A 25,560-nucleotide genomic window follows, 5' to 3' on the forward strand; every position below is an offset into this window, starting at 1 on the left:
AATATTTAATAGATAAAAGGGTACTTACTTACTAATAGGAAGCAGTTGAATGAACTCATGATTGAGGAACTGATAATGAAATGGAGTTCTTTATATGGGTATTTCAATTGTAAATATTGTACATTATCTTCTTTTTTCTTTTCTTTTTCTATATTCTCATGCTCGAAATAAATGATCAGTTGATGAAAACCCTAACCGTGCCATAATTTGTTGATTTACACATTTTTCTGAAGTGTTTGCTGAATCTTCCGTGGCATCTATTGTCCTGAAAAAGGTAAGAGAAAGTTCAGATCTGAGTATGAGTATGTTCTTCCATGAGGCTCATTGTGCGTCTCTCAGAAACAGTTCATTTAACATATTCTTTATTCCACGTTCTTATTCCAGGCATCGTTTTACTACCCTGGTGTTGGGTTAACACTGTACAAAACGATCACTAAAAGTCCTTCTGAGGTCAGGAACAGAATAAATGGACCCTCTAGACCAGGGCTGGTCCCGTTCAGACCAATGTGATCTCAAGTGGGTCGGACCAGTCAAATACTAGCAGTGAAAAAAGGAAAACTTAAGTTGAAGTTACATTATGAAAATGTTTACATCTACAAAGTTTCCTTAAAAATATGAATAATATGAACAACCTGAAAAGTCTTATGAAAAACAAGTGCAAGTTTAACAACATTCTGTCTCAGTTTATCATTTACAGATGTACATTACAACTTACAGATCACAGTGGATCTACAAATACACAAAACATTTAGTAACAGGCAGAATATTGGTACAATTACACTTAGTTCTCTTCAGACATTTCAGGTTGTTCATATTTGTTCAGGCTATTCACATTTTTTGTGAAAGAATATTTTGTAAATGTAAATATTTTCTCGTAGATGTACTTTTTTTACACTAATACAAAGAGAAATATTTGGAGTTATCATTATTTGTAGGCTATTATAATTGTATTTTACTGGTCTGACCCACTTGAGATCGAATTGGTGTGTATAGGACCTCTGAACTAAAACGAGTTTTGAAACCACTGTTAAGATCTGACTGTTAACATCTTCAGTGTAATTTTTGCATTCAACAAATTCATCCCACGGGCCAGGCTGGACCCTTTGTCAGGCCGGTTTTGGCCCACGGGCCATATGTTTGACACCTACGCTCTAGAACAGGGGCATCAAACTCATTTTCTTCCAGGGGTCACATTCAGTCCACTCTGATGTCAAGTGGGCCGAACCAGTAAAATAATAGCATTATAAACTATAAATAATGGCAACTTTTTCTCATTGTCTTAGTGTAATTAAAACATAGAATTATGAAAACATTTACATTTACAAACCACCCTGTCAGAAAAAAGGATGTGAATAACCTAAAAAATATTTATATTTCGTAAGAAAAAAAGTTTAATTTTAACAATATTATGCCTCAACTTACCATTTCTACATGTGCATTACACACAATGTTACACAAATATTTGGCAACAGGAAGAATATTGTTGAAATTTTGGAGTTTGGAATTTGGAACGAAAATATTAGGTTTCAGTTAATTATTAACTCAACTTACAGATCACAGTGGATCTACAAACACACAAAACATTTAGTAACAGGCAGAAAACTGGTACAACTGCTCATAATATTCTGTAGACATTTCAGGTTGTTCATATTTGTTCAGATTATTCATATTTTATTGTTAAAGGATAGTTTGTAGTTTCATAGTGTAATGTTATTTTTTTTACATTAAACCAAAAATTAGTAGTTGTCATTATTTATGGTTTTTATGCTATTATTGTATTTGAGATCACATTGGTCTGCCACTTCCTTAACTGTTAAGATCTTCATTGTAATTTTTGCATTTCACAGTCATCCAACAGGCCGGATTGGACCCTTTGTCAGGCTGGTTTTGGCCCGCGGGCCGTATGTTTGACACCTATGCTAGTCTAGAACATGCCAAACTGTAAATAAAAAAGGTATGAATCATAAGGAAAACTTCATATTTACATTTAGAGTCCACACCTCTATAACACACACAGAAGCCATCCTATCAGTCATAAACCAAAGGGGAAGTTTAATTCAGCTGTAAGACCCAGAGTGTGGAAGACAGTTGCAGGTGAGAGGCCGCCTTCAGTCCACTCTTTACCTCAGGCCTCGGAGTTACTGGAACTACTGTGGAGATCTGCTGTGGAGAGGAGTGTCCTATGATGATGATGATGATGATGACTTCATCTCTACAGACTCAGCTCTCCTCTTCATTGTGTTGGTGTGTGTTTCTTCTTCTTCGTCTGATTGGACCACAGGGGCGTCCTCTCCGTTGGCGTTGATGGTCTGGCTGTCAGTAGACGAGTTTGAAGACGTGGAGGACATGCGTGACTTGGCGTCCAGACCCTCGAGGACATGTCGAAAGAGTCCATTACTGATCACGTCCTCGTTGTTGTTGTTTCCTTGTCCTGTCAGCCACAAAAAACAGTGTAAAAGATGGGTTTTTACTGGTTTGTTTTGTGTAATTATTTTATCTCTAGTGTTCTCACCTGGCAACGGGGAGGTCAATACCCCTTCTTCTCCACTGGAGCTGAAGAACACATCCAACGCCTCCTGGTCGGAGATGTCAATCAACTCCATCTGGTCCAACAAGTCCACATTAACCTCCATGGATGAGATACTGCCAATAGGAGCTGCAGACACAGAAGGAGCTCTGACTATGTGAACAGAAATGGACGTTTGAAGAACGTTTGACAGCATCATGTTACGTTATCCCTGCCCTCTTTACTCCGATTCACTTAATTTATTCAAAGTGTCATGTTTTTTGCATTTGTTGTACACATCTCTCTTATTGTGTTGCTTCTGTTTTAGTGTTTTTACTTGCTTCTTGTATCCTGCTGTTGTGCCCTCTGCTTTGTCTGTCAAAGCACTTTGTAAACTTTGTTTTTAAAGGTGCTATATAAATAAAGCTATTATTATTATTATTATTATTATTATTACTATTATTATTATTATTATTATTATTAATGTAATGAGGCTGTTGTTTTGGGAAAGGGGCATATTTTTTTCCAAAAAGAATAATCTATGAAGCGCATTGTTCATTAGAAATATAATCTAATTCTAGGAAACACTGTCTTAATAAGACACTCCAGTGGATATAGAACTAGCTTTCACCAGTAACAAGCAAAAACATAAAGTCATAGCACAAGAATAAGATGATTTTATGTAAAGAGTGAAATCAACTGTAAAACCTCCCAATTTACGAATATTAAACCTGTCTCTCAATTATTGGTCCTCATAATAACTTTGCATGTTTTTTTAAGTTGCTAGACTTGTATTCTATTCTATGAAAAGTGAGACTGGCAAGAGATACTACTGAAATAAATATTTATTACTGAATAAAAAAGACTTCAAATATTTCTACCAAATAAGTTGATTATTTGATATTTAAATCATTTATTTATTAAATTCATCAATAATTATACACATAATATTGTATTATAATATATCTTTAATATTGGAAATTATTTGGAAGTCATTGGTTTTACATATTATTTTCATATTTCTACAATTTTCTTATTTCTAGTTTTAAAAAGTTGATGAAAGTTGTTTTTCTATTGTTTATTAAATTACTAACTTTAACCTGGAGATGTAGTAAATGTAGAAAAATTGAGGGACTTGATAAATTGCAAATAATTATGTGAAATATTTTGTAAATCAAACAATATCTAATCATTTTTGAGAGAACTTTTAAGTACTTAAAACATACTCAGTAGTATTTGTTGATTTTGTTGCCTGGTTGATCACATGATCACATTTTTTATAGTGTATTTTTTTTAAGAAGTGTACCACACTGGCAGTTTTTCCTTTATTGCAAGACACATAACATCTGTAAATTCTTTCTATATATTGTGTATTATACTCAGTCCTAAAACAGAGAACCCTTTTCTTTGGCTTTATTACACCTCTTAAATAGTATTTCTTTCTTTATGAATAAAATTGTCATTCGTAGGTGACTGTTTAGGGAATATTTGGTTTCTTTCTTTTCATTCTGCAGCAGGGCTGTTTTCAGTGTCGTCCAACTCACGTCTTTTGTAGTCTCTGATGCACAGATGAGCAGATGAGAGGTAAACATCTACGTCATGCTGGAAAACCTCCTCAAAGAAACGCTGCCTCTCTCTTAGTTTGAGCTGTTGAGCTGCATCCACATCCGGCAGCCTCTGGCCTCGCTCAGTCTCCGCTGTCAAACACGAGAGACAGGAGGTTAGAGATGTGCTGAAGTAAACCTTTAAACTTTTATATGATTCATCCGAGTATGAAGAGTCAAAGATGTTTTATTACAATCAAACCGCACACAAACCGGTCCTTCAATACAGTTGTTGGTACAGTGAGCTGTACCTGGTGTTTCATAATATAATGTGATGTGACATGAGGTTTAAGGCCCTTTTTAATCCTTTATTGGGCAAGTGACTATTTTTGGCAATTTCCGCACACATTACAAGACAGTTACAGCACAGTTCCAGTGAGGACAGTGAGTCAACAGTCTCAGGTCTCATGTGGTCTACAGTGTCTGTAAGGTCCACCTCTGTGTGAACAGTGAGTGGACCTGCTTTGTTAGGTACCATGAAGTAATGGTACTAATGTAAGGAATGATGTTCAAAGGGAGAATGTGGATGTGGACAGGGGTCTGGATCAGCACGCATGTTGGTCTAATGTTCTAAAAGTCATGTTCTACTGTTCTAAAATACATATCCCTTTCACCTTTCGTGTGTTTTTCTTGTATTTTTTATATTTACTTTTTGAATATATATAATTTTTTGCCACTTATGGTAAGGAACCAAATACAGTAACTTCACTGACCTCGATTTTCTACATAAAAATAAAAAGTTTTGAATGTTGTTAAAGAGATGTTCTAATGTTCTAAAATAAATGTTCCTTTCAACTTAAATGTGTTTGTCTTGGTTTTTTTAATTTTAATTTTTTTTTTTTTTTTTTTTTAAATTCAATGCTTTGATTTATTTCTTTTTTTGCCAGTTATTGATAAGGAACCAAATATGGTAACTTCACTGACTTTGATTTTCTACATAAAAATTAAAAATGTTGAAAATTTTCACAAAAGTAATAAAGTCTTGTTATGTTCTCCACTTACACACTAAGGTTGAAATATTGAATTTCAGGGTATTTCTATGAGTGAACTATAAAGGGTTAAAGTCAGCAGAGGCCTTGTAAATGTAGCCAGAAGGGGGCGACATTGAGCTGCAAGTGACAAAATATGAGGAACTCCCTTAAGTTTAGACTCTCTTGTGTTGATGTACTGTATGTGATATCCTCCTGAGGCCCAGGAAAGTACAAGTTTTGTTTTGTTTTGTTTTTTTACATTAAATAATTGTCTTTATTGGAAACAGCACCATGCAACAGTTTTTTCAGATGCATTTTAAAATTTTTTATGAAATGTCTTTTGCAGTGGACAGCATTTTTTTTCTCCAATAAAGCTGTGAAACTCTGGTCCCCTACAGAGGACAAAAATGCATTGCTGGGTCTCAGGAGAATATGCGAGTCCACTCTTCCATTGTATTCTTCATTTCCTGACTCTTTGTAGTATGATTAGAGTTCCATAGATGTCATAAATCAAAGCTGATCCACATATTGCTTTACATGGAATGAACTGTCAATTCTCTTACAAACTTAATCTTGTTTGAGAGACCATGCAATCACAACCCCCCCCCCATCAGCACCATTTTGCTTTAAAGGTAAAGTGCATGTTCAGTATATGTTAATTGATGGCCACTGAGCACAAAACAACACTTAGATGAGTTCTATTACCTGGGTTCAAAGGTGATAATGTTACATAACTGCAAAGTTCCAGTGATGAGATCTATGTCAGTGACTCAGGAGCAATTACTGCCCAACCTGCAGTCAGGGCATTAGCTAATAGGATGAGATTACTACATTTAAAAAGTTGGTAAATTGTACCGGAGATGCAGTAAATGTAGAAAAACCGAGGGACTTAATAAACCGAAAATAATTTTGTGAAATTTTTTGTAACTCAAACAACATTGTACCACTTTTGAAGACACATCCTTTTTTTTTTTTTTTTTTTTTTTTGAAGTACTTCATGGTAGCATTTGGCAATTTGGTTGCCATTTTTTAAAATGTGGCAATTTTAAGGTGTATTTTTAAGAAATGCACCACCTGATCACCTTTACCCACTCATCAGCATCAGTTTGCATTAATCTTTTGAGACCCAGGAAAGTAAAAGTTCTGGCTTTTTTACATTAAATAATTGCCTTTATTGGAAAGAGCAGGATGCAACAGGTTTTTTTTAGGGGGGGGCTGTCATGGAGTGGACAGTGTTTTTGAGCCTCTTGTCCCGTGCAGAGGACACATGGGACAGCCATGGCTCAGAAGGTAGAGTCGGTCGTCCAGTAACCAAAGGGTTGGCAGTTTGAATCCCACTCTGTCCCAGTCATGTGCCATTGTGTGTGGTGGTTGGTGCAAATTGGCAGCCACACTTCTGTCAGTCTGCCCCAGGGCAGCTGTGGTTACAAATGTAGTTTACCACCACCAGAATGTGAGAGCGAATGAATAATGGCTCAACAATGTAAAGTGCTTTGTGTGCCTTGAAAAGTGCTATAGAAATCTAATCCATTATTATTATTTGTTACAAATGCATTGCTAGGTCTTTGTAGGTTAACAGTAAAGTGTACGTGCAGTATATGTGAACTAATGAGCACTGAGCATAAAGTGATACTCAGATGAGCTCTACTATTGTCTGGGTTCAAAGGTAATAATCTTACATAACTGCCAAATCTACAAGTTCCAGTAATGGGATCTGTGTCAGTGGTCCAGGAGCAATTACTGCCCAACCTGCAGTCAGGGTTTGAGCTAATAGGATGAGGCTTTTGAGCTCTGTCTAAAAGGGAAACGACGTGAGGATTATGTGTTTATGTCAGCAGTCACACTAGAGACTATAAATATATTCAGGAGTGATAGAGAGTAGAAACACACTCAGCAGGATGTTTACAATATCAGGAAAGGAGAGGATTTCAGGGATTTTTTGTTTAACATGAGAAGAAGAACCTGTGTGCAGAACTCTCATAAAAGCGGTAAAACAGTGGAGGTGCCTGAATGCATCAACAGGTGGCCTCCTCCTTCAGACTGCTGCATCAGCTCAGCTCCCCCCACCCCCCCACCCTTTTCCGTCCACCAGGCACATGTCGGTGATGGCTGCACTCGCGCCTGTCACCGCCGCTGTGCTCTGACCTGGTTGACAGCCTTTCTCCCAAGTACCGGGACCTCGTCAGCTCCGGGATCAGACAGGGAGAAAGGCAAGAGGAGGACAAGTCAAAGCCCAGGGCTGTGGAGTGTGTGGACAGAGACACAACCTGGACACACAGACAGAACCTCCACCAAGACGGAAAAGGACCCTGACAGCAAAAACTATATGCACTTATCTACAAAAGGGTTATGTAAGAAGATGTCTGAGACAAATCAAGGTCTAGTTGGTCAAAAACATGATTCAGCATCTCAGAAGGAAAAAAAAGTTAGTGGGGAAAAAAACCCAGGAAAAAAATGTAGTTGGGGGGGGCAGGAAAAAAATGTAGTGGGAAGAAAAACAAGAAAAAACATAATGGTGGAAAAACCCAGGAAAAAATGTAGTGGGGACAAACAAAATTAGTGTGAAAGGAAAAACCAGGAAAAAAAATTAGTGGGAAAAAAAAAACAGGAAAAACATTTGGTGGGGAAAAAAATCCAGGAAAAAAAAATTAGCGGAGAAAAATATCCAGAATAAAAATTTAGTGGGAAAAAAAAACAGGAAAAAATTTAGTGAGGAAAAAAACAGGAAAAAATTCAGTGGGAAAAAAACCCAGGAAAAAAATTTAGTGGGGAAAAAAAATTATTGGGGGAAAAAAGGAAAAAAAAATAGTGGGGAAAAATAAAAAACCAGGAGAAAGACTTGGTCAGTTTTAAACAGTCCTAAATACCTCACATATCACTAACTGATGCCTTTGGGATAATTTAGAACTGTCTTCTTCCTGGAGTCTCTGTGCTTTATGACCTCACAGGCCTCCATATAAATGGCGTGTTCCATAAGTGGCGTATCTGGCATGAAACCGACAGTGAAACTTAACTTTGGACATTTGACTCCCAGCTTCTATGCTTCTCTTTTGCTCCAGAGGTTACACAAAGTTTTCACAACTTCTAACCTATAGCCACTGGACCCCTGGGATTGCTGGGCCCCATGAATTTGTCATGTCTACCCCCCCATTACTGTGCCCCAGGGTGGCGGTATGGTGACACCATCCAGTACCATGAACCAATCAGAATCCTGAAAAGAATCACAACAAAATATTACTTCCACTATGAACCTGTAGGGATGCAAGTGATGATGTAACTGTCACGAGTTTTCCTGGTTCCGTGTTCAAACAAATCCAAGATGTGCAACTAATGCACTGCAAATGGATGAACTGGTGAGTTTTTTTTTTAACCATCACAAACTGCTTTTCTGATGTGTCTGAGTGGATGAAAAAGGGTTTGCACTCTGTTGAGTCGTACTGTGTTAGTTTTGTAGTCGTTAACAGCTGCATCTGTTTTTCAGTCGTAATTTGTTCTTTCATTTACCTTCACTGACCTGGACAGAACAGATAAAGGACTGATAAACACAGTATGAAGGATGAAGATGTGGAAACACCTCATAAAACCCTTATTCTCCTGCCTCTGACTAAGATTTATCCAACAGCCTTATTTTTGGAAGTGGACATTATTTGTTTGCTGTGATTGTTATTGTTTTCTTTAATTTCCATCCTGTGTTGCCTATAGAGGTTTGTAGGAATACACATACAGCTGAGAAAAAGGGAAAAAAACTAATTGAACTGTATTTAAATGTATACATCATATAAAATCTAATAAAAACTTAAAAAAAAAAAAAAAGCCTTATTCTATATCAAGTAAATACATGTTAAGCAGATGGGTGCTAATTAGCTAAGATGCTAACATTCACTAGTACCAAACTTCCTTATTTTCTCATTTAATACTTGTAACTTCACTTATTAGCTCCATCCTCTTCCTCTATACTGTGTCATCACATGTGACGTGGGGGAATATTTTCTTCAAAAACTGTGAAGTCCGACAGAGATTTGCAAAAAAAACCCACTTTGGCCGGAATTTTTAGAAACCATCATTTTCAGTGTGCATGCCCATCACTGTCAGGTAAACGATAGGCACAAACGCAGAGAAAAATCTGTTTTGCCAGACACCGGCTATGTGTAAACATAGTCTAGACACAGAGGTATCAAACATACGATCAGACTGGTCCACCAAAGGTCCCAGTCCGGCCCACAGGATGAAGTTTTGAAGTGAAAAAATTACACTAACATTAATGATCAAGGGTGTCAAATTCATTTTGGGAGCGGCCGTGGCTCAGGAAGTAGAACGGGTCGTCCAATAACAGAAGAGCTGTTCGAATCCTGCTCGGTCTTAGTCATGTGCTGTTGTGTCCTTGGGCAAGACACTTCACTCTCCTTGCCTTCACCCTCCTTGCCTCCAGTGCTGCTACTCACACTGGTGTATGAATGAGCATGAATGTTCGGCAGTGGTCGGAGGGGCTGTAGGCGCGAATTGGCAGCCACACTTCCGTCAGCCTGCCCCAGGGCTAGTTTACCACCACTGGAGTGTGAATGTGTGAGTGAGTGAATAATGGATCCACTGTACGCGCTTAAGAGTATGCGTTCATAGAAAAGCACTATACAAATCTAATCCATTATTATTATTATTATTATTACCTCTGCCAAGGAGGTTATGTTTTTGCTGGTGTTGGTTTGTCTGTCTGTCTGTCCGTGTGCAAGATAACTCAAAAAGTTATGGACGGATTTGGATGAAAATTTCAGGAAATGTTGATGCTGGCACAAGGAACAAATGATTAAATTTTGGTGGTGATCAGGGGTGGGCACGGGGGGGCCCACTGATCAGCCTTGGCGGAGGTCTGTGCTCTCCGAGTGCTTTTCTAGTTCTTATTACCTCCGCCAAGGAGGTTATGTTTTTGCCGGCGTTGGATTGTCTGTCTGTCTGTCTGTCTGTCTGTCTGTCTGTCTGTGTGCAAGATAACTCAAAAAGTTATGGATGGATTTGGAGGAAAATTTCAGGAAATGTTGATACTGGCACAAGGAACAAATGATTACATTTTGGTGGTGACTGGGGGGGCACGGGGGGGCCCGCTGATCAGCCTTGGCGGAGGTCTGTGCTCTCCAAGTGCTTCTACAGGATGTCCCATAAGTCTCCATACATAGGAAAAATAAACGTTTCTTGACATAAACCATTTTTATTTATATAATATGCTCTATATGACTGCCATTTTGTCAGGAACACATTTCAATGCGTGTCCTCCACTGCTGAAGAACTATAAAGAAGAAATATAAAGAAATACATGTTAGAACCATATATGTATGGAATGTATTATGTCTCCTATGTATGGAGACTTATGGGACACCCTGTAGTTATTTTAGTTCAGGGGTCACACACAGACAAATGAGATCTGGGTAAGACTAGCAAAATCATTGCTTTAAAACCTATAAATAATGATAACTCCAAATTCCAAACTTCAAAATTTCAACAATATTTTGCCTGTTAGTAATTGTTTTGTACATTTGTAGATCCACTGTGATCTGGAAGTTGTAATGCACATATGATAAACTGAGGCAAAATATTGTTAAAATGACTTATTTGTTAGAAGAAATTTCAGCTTCTTCATAGTTATTCACATTTTTTCTGAAGGGATAGTTTGTAAATGAAAACCTTTTCATAATTGAATTTAACTTTTTTTGTACTAAAACAAAGTGACACATTTGGAGTTGACATTCTTTATAGTTTTTACCCTCAGCCCTCGCCACAGGGTATTGTCATCAGTATCAGTTTGTCATCCATCCGTCTGTCCGTCCATATGTGCTAAAACTTTGGCATGGACTGAAGGCCGGGGGTTTTCAAGTGCGGGCGTGTTATTTTATGCTGTTATTTCACTGGTCTGGCCGCTTGAGATCAAATGGGGCTGAATGTGGACCCTGAACTAAACTGACTTTGACACCCGTGGTCTAAAGTCTAGAAGAAACAGCGCTGACGAAGCAAGATGTCACCAACAATCTGAAGCTGCCTGTCTGACACGTGTGTTGAGATGAAAAGAGTCCCCTGTTTAATGAGAGCTTTTTGAGGACACTGTGTCAAACAAAACGCTGATGCTACACCAGATGAATGACTGCCCTTCATTTTCTTTTACAGAGGAGATAGAACGAGGCTTTTCTCTTCAGCCTCAGGTTCAGTCTGTGGTTCCCAAGGCTTCGTCTACATAGTTAAATGATGATTGATCAGGGCATTGATTGTTTCTACTTAAAGCCTCAGGGCCGTGCGGAGCTGAAGGGTTCGTTTTAGATGCATACCCTCACATTGATTTGGCTTCTCTATCCGCTTCTGTTTCCATCGAATCTCCTTTATCGATGCGACTTCCCTGCCCGCGGACGACCCCGCCGACCTCTGATCAGTGAAACCATGTGCTCAGGAAAGTCCTCTGTCACAAGAACAGCGCCGATGAGATCACATGTCTGCCCGCCGCCACCCACAGGCTTCAGCTCCAACCCACAGGACGCCCACAGACGGGCCCCAGCCGCTAAAGACGGAGAAACCAATGGCAAACACCAACCCAAATGTCAGGATGGGTTCTATCTGTCTATCCTTCATTCATTCTTTTTTCATCTTTATTCCACTCATCCTTCCTTCCCCTTTCTTTAATCTGTCTTCTTTCATTGGTCTTTTTCTTTTGTCTTTTATTCGTCTTTCTTTCTTTCATTTTCATTTCACTACATTTTTCCTTTCTTCCTTCTTTTCCTCATTTGGTTCCTTCATCATTTTCTTTCCTTTTCTTCCTTCTTTCATCCCCTTCTAACTCCTGTCTTTCTTCCCATCCCTCCTTGTTTACATGTATTCTTCCTTCCTTCTGTCCTTTTTTCTCATTCTCCATCCCCCTTTCTTTCCCTCCTTCCTTCTTTCCTCTTGTTCTTTCATCCTGCCTTTTTTTCCTTCTTTCTTTCCTCTCCTCATTCCTCCTGTCTTTGTTTCTTTATGTCTTTCTTTTTCTATCCATCATCCCCACCTTCCTTCCTTTGTCCTTCTGCCTTGTCTTCTTTCCTTTCATTCTTCCATCCTTTCTTGTTCTTCCTCTCTGCCATCTTCCTTCCTTCCTTCCTTCCTACCTTCATCTCCCCTCAGTCCCCATTCCTTTTTTTCTTTTTATCTATTTCCTTCCTTCCTTCCTTTTGTCCCTTTTCAACCCTCCATTTTATTTTTTTGTCTTTACATCCCCCCTTCCATTGGGTGTTTCTTTCTTTCTTTCTTTCTTTCTTTCTTTCTTTCTTTCTTTCTTTCTTTCTTTCTTTCTTTCTTTCTTTCTTTCTTTCTTCTTTCTTTCTTTCTGTCTGTCTTTCTTTCCTTCTTTCCTTCTTTCTTTCTTTCCCATCCTTCCTTCCTTCCTCCAGCAGACATGGGGTCACAGATCAGGGCTGAGAACCAGCTGGATGTGCAGAATGACTGGAACAGAGACACAGATAGACACACAGAGCCGGCCGGACGTGTCTGCCTCCCTACATAAAGACAAACCCAGATCCTCCGCTCTGGGGGAAGACAGAAAAAGAGTCTATTCAGAGCTGGACAAAAGCAGAGATGTAAGGGAACGGGACTGGCCTGTTTAATGCCAGTTTGAGGAAACGATTATGAATGCAGAGGACAAGGAATGCACCCAAATCTTGGCTTTAATTCCTTCAAAAAAGCTTTACAAAAAGATTAGATGTTTGATACATAATCCCTTCTTTATGTCTATAAAACTGTGTCTGACAGAAAGACACTGCATGACAAAATCAAAAAAACCTGGTTTTTGGAAACTCGTCAACCATGTTTTACACTGGAAAATAACATCCAACCATACATTCCTGCAAACACTGAACTAGATTTAACATGAAACAATAGTTTACACAAAATCCTAAAACCAGGATTAATTTTTTATTACCCTGCCCCCTGAAGGGAAGACAAGGGGTATTGTTTTTGGTTTGGTTTGTTTGTTTATTTGTTTGTTAACACTCTAGCAGCCAAACTGTTGATTGAATTCATACCAAATGGGGTTTATAGATTCCCAGTGACCCAGAATACATCTGATTACATTTTGGGAATAGCTGGTCAAAGTTCAAATTTTTTATGAATATTTAAAATCTTTTATTTTTTTCCTCATTTACTTATAATGGCTGAAAGTTCAAATGTCTGTAGCAGCAAAACTATTGGTGTAATTCATACCAAATTGAGTTTATAGATTGCCAGTGACCCAGAATAGATATGATTATATTTTGGGAAAAGTAGGTCAAAGTTCAAATTTTTAATGAATTTTTAAAATCTTGTTTTTTTCCCCATTTACGTATAATGGGCAACATCAATTTTATTTCAATTTACTTCAAACTTACCACTAATATAGAGGCAATTGATATGTTGACATCACCACATGCATACACACGATAACATCAGCTGGATTGATGCCAAAGTAAGTTACAATATGTGTGAGGGGTGGGGTTTGTTGTACCTGCTACCACTTGTTTTAAGATTGACTCGAATTATCTTAACTGCATTTTTTTAGTTTTATTTTTTATTTTTTTAAGTTTTGTCAATTTTTTTCTGTTTGTAGTAAATTAATTTGAGTTGCTGATTCATTTTATTTTCTTGTTCTGTCTTTCGGTTAGAGTGATTATAAGGCTCAAACTTGACTGTATTATTTCATAGAATGGTTTTATAGCAGGTCACACTGTCCAAAGCAAAAACACCAATATGTGTCCATATGGTGTCTTTATTTTCCACATGCCATGCTTTAGTAATGTCACATTTCCAAGGACAGGGCCCTAAAATGCTGGTTCGGAAACGCCAACTACACAAACAGCACAGGCATCACATTGATCTGGATGCTAAATGAAGGGATCGGAGAGCTCAGTGTCGCCCACAGGCTGCCATTAGTCCATCACTGCTCCAAATGAAAATGTGAGCTCACAGTCGGACTCCCCAGTGACTGGGAAGGTCAGGCCAGAAGAGAACACAGAAAACTGCCTTTCCAGATGATCCGGTTGTTATTACACTTGTTGGCGGAAGAGAAAACTGTGGCTTCAACCCTTCGATAAACAGTAGTTAAACAGAAACCCCAGTGGGAACCAGCGTTTCCTCGTCCTCTTTGATTATAGAGCAGTTTGCCAGATTCACAGTTTTACAGCCTTCAGTTAAGATGAGGCTTTTTCTGAGAAGTGGTGTCTTTGTACAAACTGATGAGGTCATGCCTGCTCTAAACTGGCTCTGGTGGTGCTATTCAGTGTGTTGACACAGTTGTCCGATCATTAGTCTTAAATAACAGACTCCTCCAAAGAAAGTCTGAAGTGCCCTGACAGCAGGACGAGTGGAAAAATGTCCCGTCTTTCCGCTTATCCCTTGTTCAGTCCCTATGTAAACAAAGCCCTTCTTCAGCTCAGTGTACCGCCTGTCTCTGTAAAACACATTCTGTTTGTATATGGAACAGACGAGGCATGGTCACCTGCTGCCGCTGACCGGGCCAACTTCACTGGAACTCACTTGTTTGGGCTGAGGCACGGCGAACAGACTGGTTGCCCTTTCCACCACTATGGGCTGTCAGAGGAGAGAGATTTTATTTCACATGGAGGGGTTGCCAACTGCGACAAGAGAGAAAGAGGGAGAGCGAGGGTGTAGAAGGAGGGAGTGAGTAGCTGTAAACACAGAAAGGCAGCGAGAAAAGAGAAGAAAGGTCAGGGAGGACGGGGCCAGATGCAGAATGTGGGAAATGAGGAAATGAGCTGGTGGATGCTTTAAAACATCCCAAGTATGATGGGATTGAGGTTAGCCAAAAGTGAGTCAACACATGGGTGTGTGCTGAAGGGATGGAGAGGAGAGAGACCAAGAATTCTGCTCGGGCTCATTAGTTAAAGATGTCTTGTTATTTTTACTGACGGTCTCTTCCGTACCTTTCAGCGAAACACTGACCCCAGCAGCAGCCGGCTGTTAACAGCCTACAGCTGGTCATTAGTGGATGGATCTGCTTTCTAAGGCTGTTGCAGTAATTAATAGTGTTTCTGTGGTCGTGAGGAATGGGAGAGTGACTGGTTGGCTACAGAGGAACAGCAGTGGAGGAGAACAAGAAGCTAATTTACAACTAAGACTAAAAAGATGTTTAAACCACAGTTTGACACATCCTGTCAGTGAATCCTTCAACATGTACAGTATAATTTTCAATCCTCTAAACCAGGGGTGTAAAAACATTCAGTCTGGGGAGAATTTGTGATGTGCAAAAATTACACTGAAGATACACTACCTAGTCAAAAAAAAAAAAAAAGTCGCATATGCAGTATTTGACTGCACCACCATTGGTTTTGATTCCAGGAGACATTCACTGGATTTAACTGAGATAATAGTTCTGATCCTTCCATGGGTCAGCACTGCAGTGGTTAATAATGTTTCAGCTGGAACAGGTTATTGAACTCTAACTGCAGTAAGTGTCCTCTCATGTCTTTAACATCATACAGATTGGACAATGCCAGGATTGATCAGGGTCATCAGGTTTGTGACAGAATGGTTCAGGGAGAATGAGACATCATTTCCACACATGGATTAGCCCCCATTAAGTCCAGACTCTAATCTGGAATGTGATGAAGACTTGATGCAGCGGTCCGATTCTCCATCATCAATAATCCAAAATTAATGCAACTATGGGTGGAAAAAGTATTATGAACCTTATTGTGATACGACAGAAGCATTATGTGGCAAAAAAGATGTGACAGTGAATGTCTACTGGGCTCAAAACCAAAGGTGATGCAGTCGAATATTGCATATGAGTCTTTTTTTTTGGCTGTGTATTAACAGTCAAGGGTGTCAAACTCATTTTAGTTCAGGGGCCACATACAGCTCAATTCTGTAACAAGTGGACCAGTAAAATAATAGCATATTAACTTATAAATGATGACAACTCCAAATTTTTCTCTGTTTTAGTGTGGAAAACATAGAATTACATGGTGAACATGTTTACATTTGGGTGTTTCGATGAAACTGGGTTTATTTTGGTATCTGGTGCTTTGCCATCTTTTTTAGATCCAATAAGAAAAGAGAAATGTAGATATATATCCCCCCAGGATGTACCTAATGATGACCTCAGATAAATGCAGCGAAATTATACTCTTGCTCTGAGCCATCCCAACTTTAATGAATTTTTAATGAAATACTGGAGCCAAAAATAGGACCAAAATTGGGACAGGAAAAGCTACCAGGTGTCAGTGCATTTGATCTGGAAAACATGGCTTGAAATGGTCTTATATACCGCTATAAATAAAGACACTGTGTTAAATTTGATGATCCTAGTGGTTTTTTCTAATCCAGACATGCAGGTTTTTCATGAATCTCAGTCTCATTCCAGGTTGTGTGTGTAACCCATTGTGTCCACTGGTGTTACATGCGGAACCTGCCCTTTTAAACACAAATAAATCGCAAGTGATTTTGCAACAGCGGTTATTTTTGTGAAACACTATGCCTTCCATATTTACTTTGATTCCCAAAATGTACCTGTGAGAGAAAAAAAAGATATCCGAAAAAATATTAGCGCATAATTTTCATGTCCTTTTTATTGTGTTACATGTGGATTTTTGTAGAAAAATAATATAAAAATGTGTTTTATCTGAAAAATAGTTTCTCTTTTATCTCAGTAAATATTTATTCTTAAAATAGACCCAAAGTGCTTCCAAGCTTGCTTCATAACGGTTACCAGTTTCATATAAGCACCCATTTATAAACTATCCTTTCACAAAAAATGTCAAGAAAAATATGTGGAATTTTAACAATACTCTGCCTGTTACTAAATGTTTTATGTCTTTGTAGATCCACTGTAATCTGTAAATTGTACTGTACATGTACAAATGAGAAGCTGAGGCATAATATTGTTAAAAATTACACTTCTCCTTTTTTGCTCGAAAACAAAGAGAAACATTTGAGTTATTATTTATAGGTTATTATGGTGTTATTTGACTGGTCCAGCCCACTCAGATCAAATTGGGTTATATGTGACCCCTGAACTCAAATGAGTGTGACAGCCCTGCTCTAAATAGAAAATGAAGTGAAGTAAAACAAACAGGTGGTTATGCTTATAAAATGGACAATAATATCTGTACATCATCTGCGCAGCCTCTCATTTTTATTTTTGGTTCCTCTCACTCCTCGTTTTCAAGCCAAAAGCTATAATTTACCCAGCTCCAGCTGCAAGGACGGTGAAATATGCATGTCAACTGTTGCTGAGTTTTTGTGCATGTCATAAGTTTCTTTATGTGAGTTGTTATTTATGCTTCATTTGTTTTTTGGATGTGTTCAGTGGGACAAAGCAGTGTCCAGCACCATGAGCCCAGTGAGTCGGCACAACAATGACATCAGTGTTAACCCTCTGCTCCCCTTTTGAGTGGATTACACCCACTCTGACAATAGGACTGTTTGTAGGTCGGTGTCCTACTGCCCTCCATTAGACCTCAAACAGACAGTCATGAGTTCAGCTGAAACAACGTTCTCACCAGATGACAAGCTCCTGACGTACTCATATTATACAAATCCTCTTTACCGGAATGTTTGGCAATTAATGCATCATCAACATTAAACCCATTTAATCCATACTAGTCACTAACAAGTTTGAAGAACTCTCAATACTTAATATGTACTGTATTTAAAATATACTTGATGTATTTACCAATTTCATATTGTTTAACTTAATATGACTTATGAGACAGAGAATCAGTTCAAGTTTATGTTGACCTCTTTACTCTGAAATGAATAAGAATAGTACACATTCATACTTATATCATGTGTACTGTCTGTTTTCATTTGTAAATAAGTAGACTTATTTGCCTTTTTGAACTTTGTCTTCCTTTTCCTTAATGTAAATGTAATACATGTTAATTCTTTTGTAATACTGAAGATGTCAAAATCCATGGACTACCTTAACTTACACTTGAATTCTACCAGTGAAATGAAAAGTGATGGTATTTTATTGTAAGATGGCTTTCTGAACTGAAATAAGCAGTGTTCTCTATATGTATATGAACATACAAAACCAAGAGAGCCTTTTTATTAAACAATCACAGTGCTATTTTTGTTATTATTATTATTATTATTATTATTATTATTATTATTATTATTATTATTATTATCATGGCTATATTTCAGCCAATAAACAGATCCACTCATTGTAATTAGTTTGTATGTTTTTTGTTGACTGATGTCACCTCTTGGTCTCTGAATGGCTGTTTTGAAGTCAGTAGTTTGCAATTTGGAGCCTGAAATGACCATATTTGGACAAAAGTAGTGAAACTGCAGGAGTCTGAGGGGTCAGAGGTGAGCTAGTGCTAATGCTATCTTAAGCCACTTTTACACAGAGATCCCAGAAAAAAGGTGAGATGGTGATCCCACCTTTTTTCCATCAGTGACAGGAGCCAAAGGCGTAACAGAGGTGAGACAGGCTGGACTTTTACACAGCGGACCTGCGTTCTGGAATCAAAGGGGTGGTGACGCAGCATATGGTGTGACGTTTAACTTGCGCCTCGGAAATACCCCAAGCACAGGGGTGTTGCTAACCTCTCCAGAGTCGGTCCGTCTTTCACCGTCCCACAAATGTTAGCATGGATAGAGTCCTCTGCCCGAAGTGACGACAGCTTGCGGATCTCCCCAGTTTGACATCTTTCTGGTTGCGTCACACATTGGTTGCGGAATGAGAGGTGTTCCGTTTACATAGCGTTCTGGAATCATGATTCCATCTTTATCAGGGCTCTGTTACTACCTCCAGAGGTGTTACAGAACTCCGATAAAGGTGGGACCAAATGATCCCACCATTTCATTTACACAGACGTCGTTCTGGAATAAAGGCAAAATATTCCCATAACAGAAGTGCTGTGGAAAAGGGGCTTTTCTGACTTTGTAATATGCTAAACTTGATAAAACATTATGGGACAAAATAATTTTACAGTTTTGTTTGTGTAACCTATTTACCCCAGTAAAGCTGTCTGTCAGGGAAAAAAAATGTGTTTATTAAACAAAAAGAAACAAAAAAAATCTGACTCGGGTGAGCAAGTTGTCAATCACTACTGTCAAACAAAGGTTCTGGCTGACCTGAGTGCTATAAATGGAAAAAAATAATTTACAGACGGACCACCAGATCACTTATTAGACGGTCCAAATTAAACAAATAAAACTGGAGTCAAGGATTTAGTATTGTCTGAGCAAAGTCCAATAGAACACTATGGACCCAGGATGATCAGATCAGCAGCCATCGGTGGTGGTATTACAACTTTAAAATACTTCTGCATTGGCTTAATTTTGGAGCCAAAGTCGCTGCTTAGTTTAATACCACCATCCCATAATAATAAAACAGTCCCTACTTGAAGCAATGCTTAAAGTACAGTCAGCTGTTTATTCATTCTAGTGCAGTCCTCTGCATGTCATTGAAAAGCAAAAGAAGATGAATAGGTGCTTGAATTTACATTAAGGGTTGCAACTACAACATCCTAGAGGGACAGATAAAAGTATTTTAATGGGGTTTTATTAGATTTTTAAAATATTCATCAGTGCTCTTCACAATGTAAATCAAACTGCAGTCATTAGAGCAGAAAACTGATCAAAGTTCAGTTAATCCCTTTATATTCATTTATGGCAATTGAGCCTTTAATCATAACCTAAAGTATCATCTGAGTTTTTATACACTGACTTAGTGCATTTTTTCTATCTTAAAGAGGTCATATCATAGGTCTAAACCCACTTTTATTAGTCTTTGGTACATTTATTTGTGTATTTGGACCCTAACAGTTCAAAAAGTTTGAATTTGAACCCTCTAGGTGCTAATAAGCTATCTTTATATTCATTTTGGCAAAAATCTAGTAGATTTCTACAACCCGTTTTAATTCCTGCTTAATTTGTTATGTCTAAAACTAGTTATATCATGACATTTGCATATATAAGGTCAAGACTTCCGACAAACATTTCTCAGAGTACGACATAATTGTTTGTCAGCAGCAGCGGTTGTAGTCCATACTGAAAATATGTCCAAACTTCGAGCCGATTACCTAAAATGTTCAGTTGTTGGTTGTATTAATGAACACAAGTGGCTGAACAGGACAGAAAGCATGGTCAACAACCTGGAGGGGGTGGGGTGTGAAGTGGCTCATCTGCATTTAAAGGGCCAGCGCTCAAAATGACCTTTCTGCTGTCCTTACTCAGAAATAGGGTTGATGATGGGCCTGTGGAGTTGAATTAATGAAGAATTCAGTCCCAAGCATAGCATTTACAATTTAAATAGAAACCAGGGAAATGTTTTAAAATACATAATTCCTTTTTTTTTTCCTTTTTTTTAAAAAAAACAAAACAAAAAAAAACAAAATATCACTTCTTTAACATCAGTTGGCTGAGGAGTCAGGCACTGATCCTTCTGGTTCCACTGTGTTTTTGGCACCACATTCATGAGACAGCTTTACAGCTATTTTTAATGTCTGCATAGAGAAATGTGGAAATATTTCATCTCTGACCCATTGTGACACGTGTATGTATGTATGTATGTATGTATCTATCTATCTATCTATCTATCTATCTATCTATCTGGTTAATTTTTGACTATAAGACTTACATATATGAAAACCAATACAGTAAAATCTTTTGTTTTTATTTTTGCTAATTTTCTCTGTGGAGTAACTAAATATTAAATACATTAACTAAACTAACAGTATTTCATTGTATTATTATAGTATGTGTCTTGTTTTGTCTTGACTGAACAGCTATTTTTCACTCACAGTTGTTCGTTATTGGCTCCTGCTCCTGTTCTGTCTTGGATCCCATTAGAACACCACCTTGGATTGATTTAGTGCCATGAACGGTGTTAAATAAATTAATTTGCCACTTATTTCTTATGTTTCCTTCTGGCAATATCAGTCTGTCAGTCATTGGTTTCCACATCATGTCTGTAATGGACCAAACTGGCGCTGAATCTGTGCCACATGGTTTACATGTTTAGAAAAAGCGTCCTCACAGTAAATTGCCTCTGTCTGTCCACAGAGAGTCATGAATACTGTGTAGGCCTGGAGGCGTCTGTTCGGTCTGTACTCGGAGGATTGACTTGAACAGTGAGTAGATGGATTTGTTAGTGAACTAATGAGAGGAGCTGGTCTTTGTCCCCAGGGCTGCACAGCTCAGAGGGCTGAAATAATGGAAACCTTACCCAGCCCTCTGTACCACAGTATTTACAATCACACATATAATTAATGTGCAGGACTGAGATGGCATGGGGGTGCTCTTTGTAATACATTAACCCTACAATGCCAAACGTATCATATTTGATACATGGGTTTTGAAGCCCTCTACATGATCAGTGTGATTTTTTTTTTCTTGAAAAACCTGATGTATACAATTAGATACCTGAAATACACGGGGGGGGGGGGGGGGGGGTCATTCACCAGAGGCCTTTCCAGTAACACTACAAGGTTGTCATTAATGAGGAAGAAGGCAGAACTTTGCCAGTTTTTTAAATGAATTACCAATTTGTCAGACATGTTTGTATTATATAATGTTTTTGTTTGTTCAGAAATAATAATATTTGAGCATTGAGACCTGATGTATCAAATATGATACAAAATTCAAACTCATACATGGAAATTGATATTTGAAAAAAATATTTTTTTGGTTGTTCGAAGGACCAATAAAGGCTCCAGTTTCAAAGAACTGGAGTTTTCTGTCAATGATTTAATGGTTCAGCCTTTACAGGGTAAATCTGCATCTGTAACATATGAGGTGTTCTGAAAATAACACAACAGGATTTTCACTTTTTTGCTTCAAATATATGCGATTAAACAGCTGAACATCTGCCTTCAACACATGGTGACAGTCAGTGCATTTAACCCATAAAGACCCAAACAGCCACCGGTGATCAAAACCATCTACTGATCTAAAATGTTTAACACCTGTTGATCCACTAATCCTATCAGTACATGTGAATAATTGGTGTAAAATACAGTTTGTCATCTTTTCATGGTCATCAGATATGACCCATTTGGACGTTCAGAGGCTTCATAGTTACATAGAAACACCATCATCTTCTGCAACATTTATTCACCAGTAAAACCCATGGAATTGGATCAATGACAGTGGATGGACACACTGGGCTTATGTTCAGTTAATTATATTTTTTGCTGAAAAAGTGGCTTTTCCTTCAGTTTTCTCTGTTTTTAATACAATAACCTTCAACTTTAATCTGAGTTTGTATGAATATCTAAATGATCAGTGAATTAAATATAGGAAAATACCTGATTTTTACTGAAAACGGCAAAATACAGAGGATTTGTCACAACAGTCACTTTTAGTCACTTACTGTTAATCACTCACTGAACATAAGAGATTATTTTAGTAACTATTATTAACTATTAACTATTATTCCACTGCTGTTGTTGTACTCTGCTGTTGGAACGCTGCAATTTCTCCATTGTGGGACAAATGAAGGTTTTCTTAACTTAACTTAACTTAACTTAACTTAACTTAACTTAACTTAACTTAACTTAACTTAACTTAACTTAACTTAATAAATTCTGATAAATCACCTGAGAAAAATGAAATACAGAGAAAAAAATATTTTGGAATGGCCACAAAAGTAACACTGGGTCTTTATGGGTTAAACATCCAACACCTGTTAGGTCTTTAATTATGTAAAGCCTCTAATTCCCAGATGAAATACCAAGGACATGACCCGAGTACCTCTGAGAAATACTGTGACTATCAAAACCTGCTAATGAGAAGAGAAAGTAAAACAAAGAGACTACAAGCTCTACAAGCCTTAGTGGGCAGACATACAGAGTCCTCAGAGTAATCAACTGAAGATACAGATGCTACATTATATGGATTTTTACCTCTAATTTGCTCATTAAACAGCATCTTCCTCCTCATTTCTTATCTGGGTCAAGTCCAAGGGGAATGAGCTCAGAATGTACGAAGAATAAAAACAATTCCTTCAGTACCCAGTGCCCTGTCTGACATCTGAAATCAAACAGGATTTCAACAGCTGGTCAGTCCTTCAGATCATCAACGTGCAGCTCTCTGGCACGTTCCCACAATAATCAAGATGTGTCAGAGCGGAAAACAGAGGCACATGGGCCGGGGCAGTGCAACAGATGGGAGACGTCTTCTCTGGAGTCACAGCCTGATCCTTTTTAGCCTCATGAAATCACACACTGATCTCACTGGGACTAATTCAATTTCAGATTTGTAAGGCCTATCTGGGTTGGTGTGTCTCTCGAACAAGCTGCAGACGCCGCTGCAGTCAGTCAGGTCTGATGAGATCTGTGAGCACAATCCCATTAGAAATAAGAGATCTTTGTCTGGAGCTCTGCGGTGGCCCCAATCCAAGCCTGACTCAGAGTGTGTATACGTGTGCGTGTGCGTGTGTGTGTGTGTGTGTGTGTGTGTGTGTTAGTGCGGGAATACATTCCAATTCCCCCTGTTAAGAATGTGTGACCTATTCACTTGATATTCGTGAACATTACTCAGGGTGATGATTCAACATTCCTGTCTGATTTTGGCTGGCACAGCACTTCGGCCAGTCACTTTAAGCAACATCAACACAACGGCAGCTATTTAACACACTGAGCTGAGCTGTCACTCCAGCTTCCACATTATACCGGCTCATGCCTCACACAGATGGAGCGGTTAATAAATTCAGTGTCAGTCATAAATACAGAAAAATAATAAACAGTGACAGAAATGCAGTTGTATATGACATTAATTTGACACCATTTATGAGTGGATTTCCTAGTTAAAGGTCATTTCTGTCATGTTAAATGTTCAGCAGCAACCTCTGACACCCAAATATGGAGAAGAATGGTCTCCTCTCTAATGTACTGCTCTATATCTAAAAATAAAAATCTGTGTTAATGGAACAAACTGGTTGCTCTTAGGCTCAAAATAGCCACCTAAAGTAAAAAAAAAAAAAAAAAAAAAAAAAAAAAAAAAAGGAGAAGTTTTTACTCACAGGGTAGACGTTTGTTGTGGATGTTGGCTGGAGAGGAGCTCATGTTGCCGGAGAGTCAAAGGAAATCAGAGATAATCAATCGGAGATGATCAGTGAGTCCTATGAGGGTTCATCTCCCAGCTCCAAAGTGACGACCGCCCCTTCCAGATCACGATCCTCTCCCCACTTCAGCCTCTGTGGATGGACTCAGTGGGTACTGAGCCACTTGGATGAAGCGAGAACAAGTTTGTGGCTTTGTGGATCCGACCGACTGACCAATGACGGGGAGGAGGAGGAGGAGCTGAGGGAGAGCGAGGAAGGGATTGAGAAGAGGGAAGGAGGGATTTTATGTAACAGAGTGGAAAATACCAAGGAGAGACAGACACATGCCTTTGTTATTTCTGTCTTCTTCCTCCCCCCTCCTTCCTTCCATCTCTTGTTCCCCGTCTTCTTTTTTTGTTGCGGATTTAAACCCCCTCCTCTTCTGTTTAGGGTCAAAAAATGGCACATACAGACACAGAATGTCACTCCTGAAGCCTTTTTTGCTCCAGAACATTTTATCCTTATAATATAACACATGCAGAATGCAATAAAAGCATCATATTTGCAAACAATATTACTTAACCATGCTTTGCAAAAGGGGAATTTCAAGAAAGTTGTTTTTTTTTTTTAAATGAGGCAAAAGAAACATAATTTTATCATAACAAGAAATGCAAAATAATTTAAAGAAAATGTACCTGAATGTACCTTAATGAGAGATGTCTAAATGATAGTTTGCATAATTTATAAGTACTGGGGACTGTCTTCCTTAGTTTAAAGGGGAGACCATTTGTAAAACTTCTCAATTTATGCATCTTCTCTCTATTTTTAACAACTCAATGAGCACAATTTGCCTATAGATTCTGCAAGTTTTTCTATTATTGTATTTCACTTACAATAAAATGACTCAAGAAAAAATTGCTTATCCCAATGGTAGATTTTTCAGCGCAAGACAATTTAGTTATATAGTATTTAATGATGTTTGACTTGCTTTTGCAGTGTGGTTGCAGGAACGGAAATAATGATCAGACTGCTGTCTCTACGGTACTTGAATGCATCTTCATCTTAATCAAAACAGTATTAATATTTTTGTTATTGTATTGATTACATGTCTTGTAATTAAATGCTTACAAAATATATTTTCCAAATATTAAGTTTAACCCTTTAAAGGTCAATCACTGAAATACTCTGAAATTCATATTTTCAACCTTAGTGTGTTACTGGAGGACATAATAAGATTGTATTACTTTTGTGAGAATTTTCAAAAAAGTTATTGTTATGTAGAAAATCAAGATTAATGAAGTTACCATATTTGGTTCCTTATCCAAAAATCCAAGAAGATTATCTAAACAAGTGGTGCCAGGCACAACAAACACTGCCCCTCTCATGTATTGTAGTTTAATTTGGCAGTGATCCAGCTGATGTCATCATGTCTATACATGTGCTGATGTTAGCATATCAGCTGCCTCTACATATGTG

At 38.1% G+C, this 25,560-nt stretch overlaps 1 protein-coding gene across 1 annotated transcript; it reads right to left on the bottom strand.

Annotated features, from left to right (window-relative positions):
* Positions 1–1,754: 1,754 nt before the first annotated feature.
* On the bottom strand, positions 1,755–24,317 carry LOC115419771 (dysbindin). Its single transcript, XM_030134764.1, has 4 exons — positions 24,064–24,317; positions 4,051–4,203; positions 2,513–2,656; positions 1,755–2,431 (listed from the first exon to the last, which is right to left on the bottom strand). The coding sequence occupies exons 1-4, from the start codon at positions 24,104–24,106 to the stop codon at positions 2,181–2,183; spliced, it is 591 nt and encodes a 196-aa protein (XP_029990624.1). The 5' UTR covers positions 24,107–24,317; the 3' UTR covers positions 1,755–2,180.
* Positions 24,318–25,560: the final 1,243 nt, after the last annotated feature.

Source organism: Sphaeramia orbicularis, chromosome 5 (assembly GCF_902148855.1).
Source record: "Sphaeramia orbicularis chromosome 5, fSphaOr1.1, whole genome shotgun sequence".
NCBI classification, from domain to species: Eukaryota; Metazoa; Chordata; class Actinopteri; order Kurtiformes; family Apogonidae; genus Sphaeramia; species Sphaeramia orbicularis.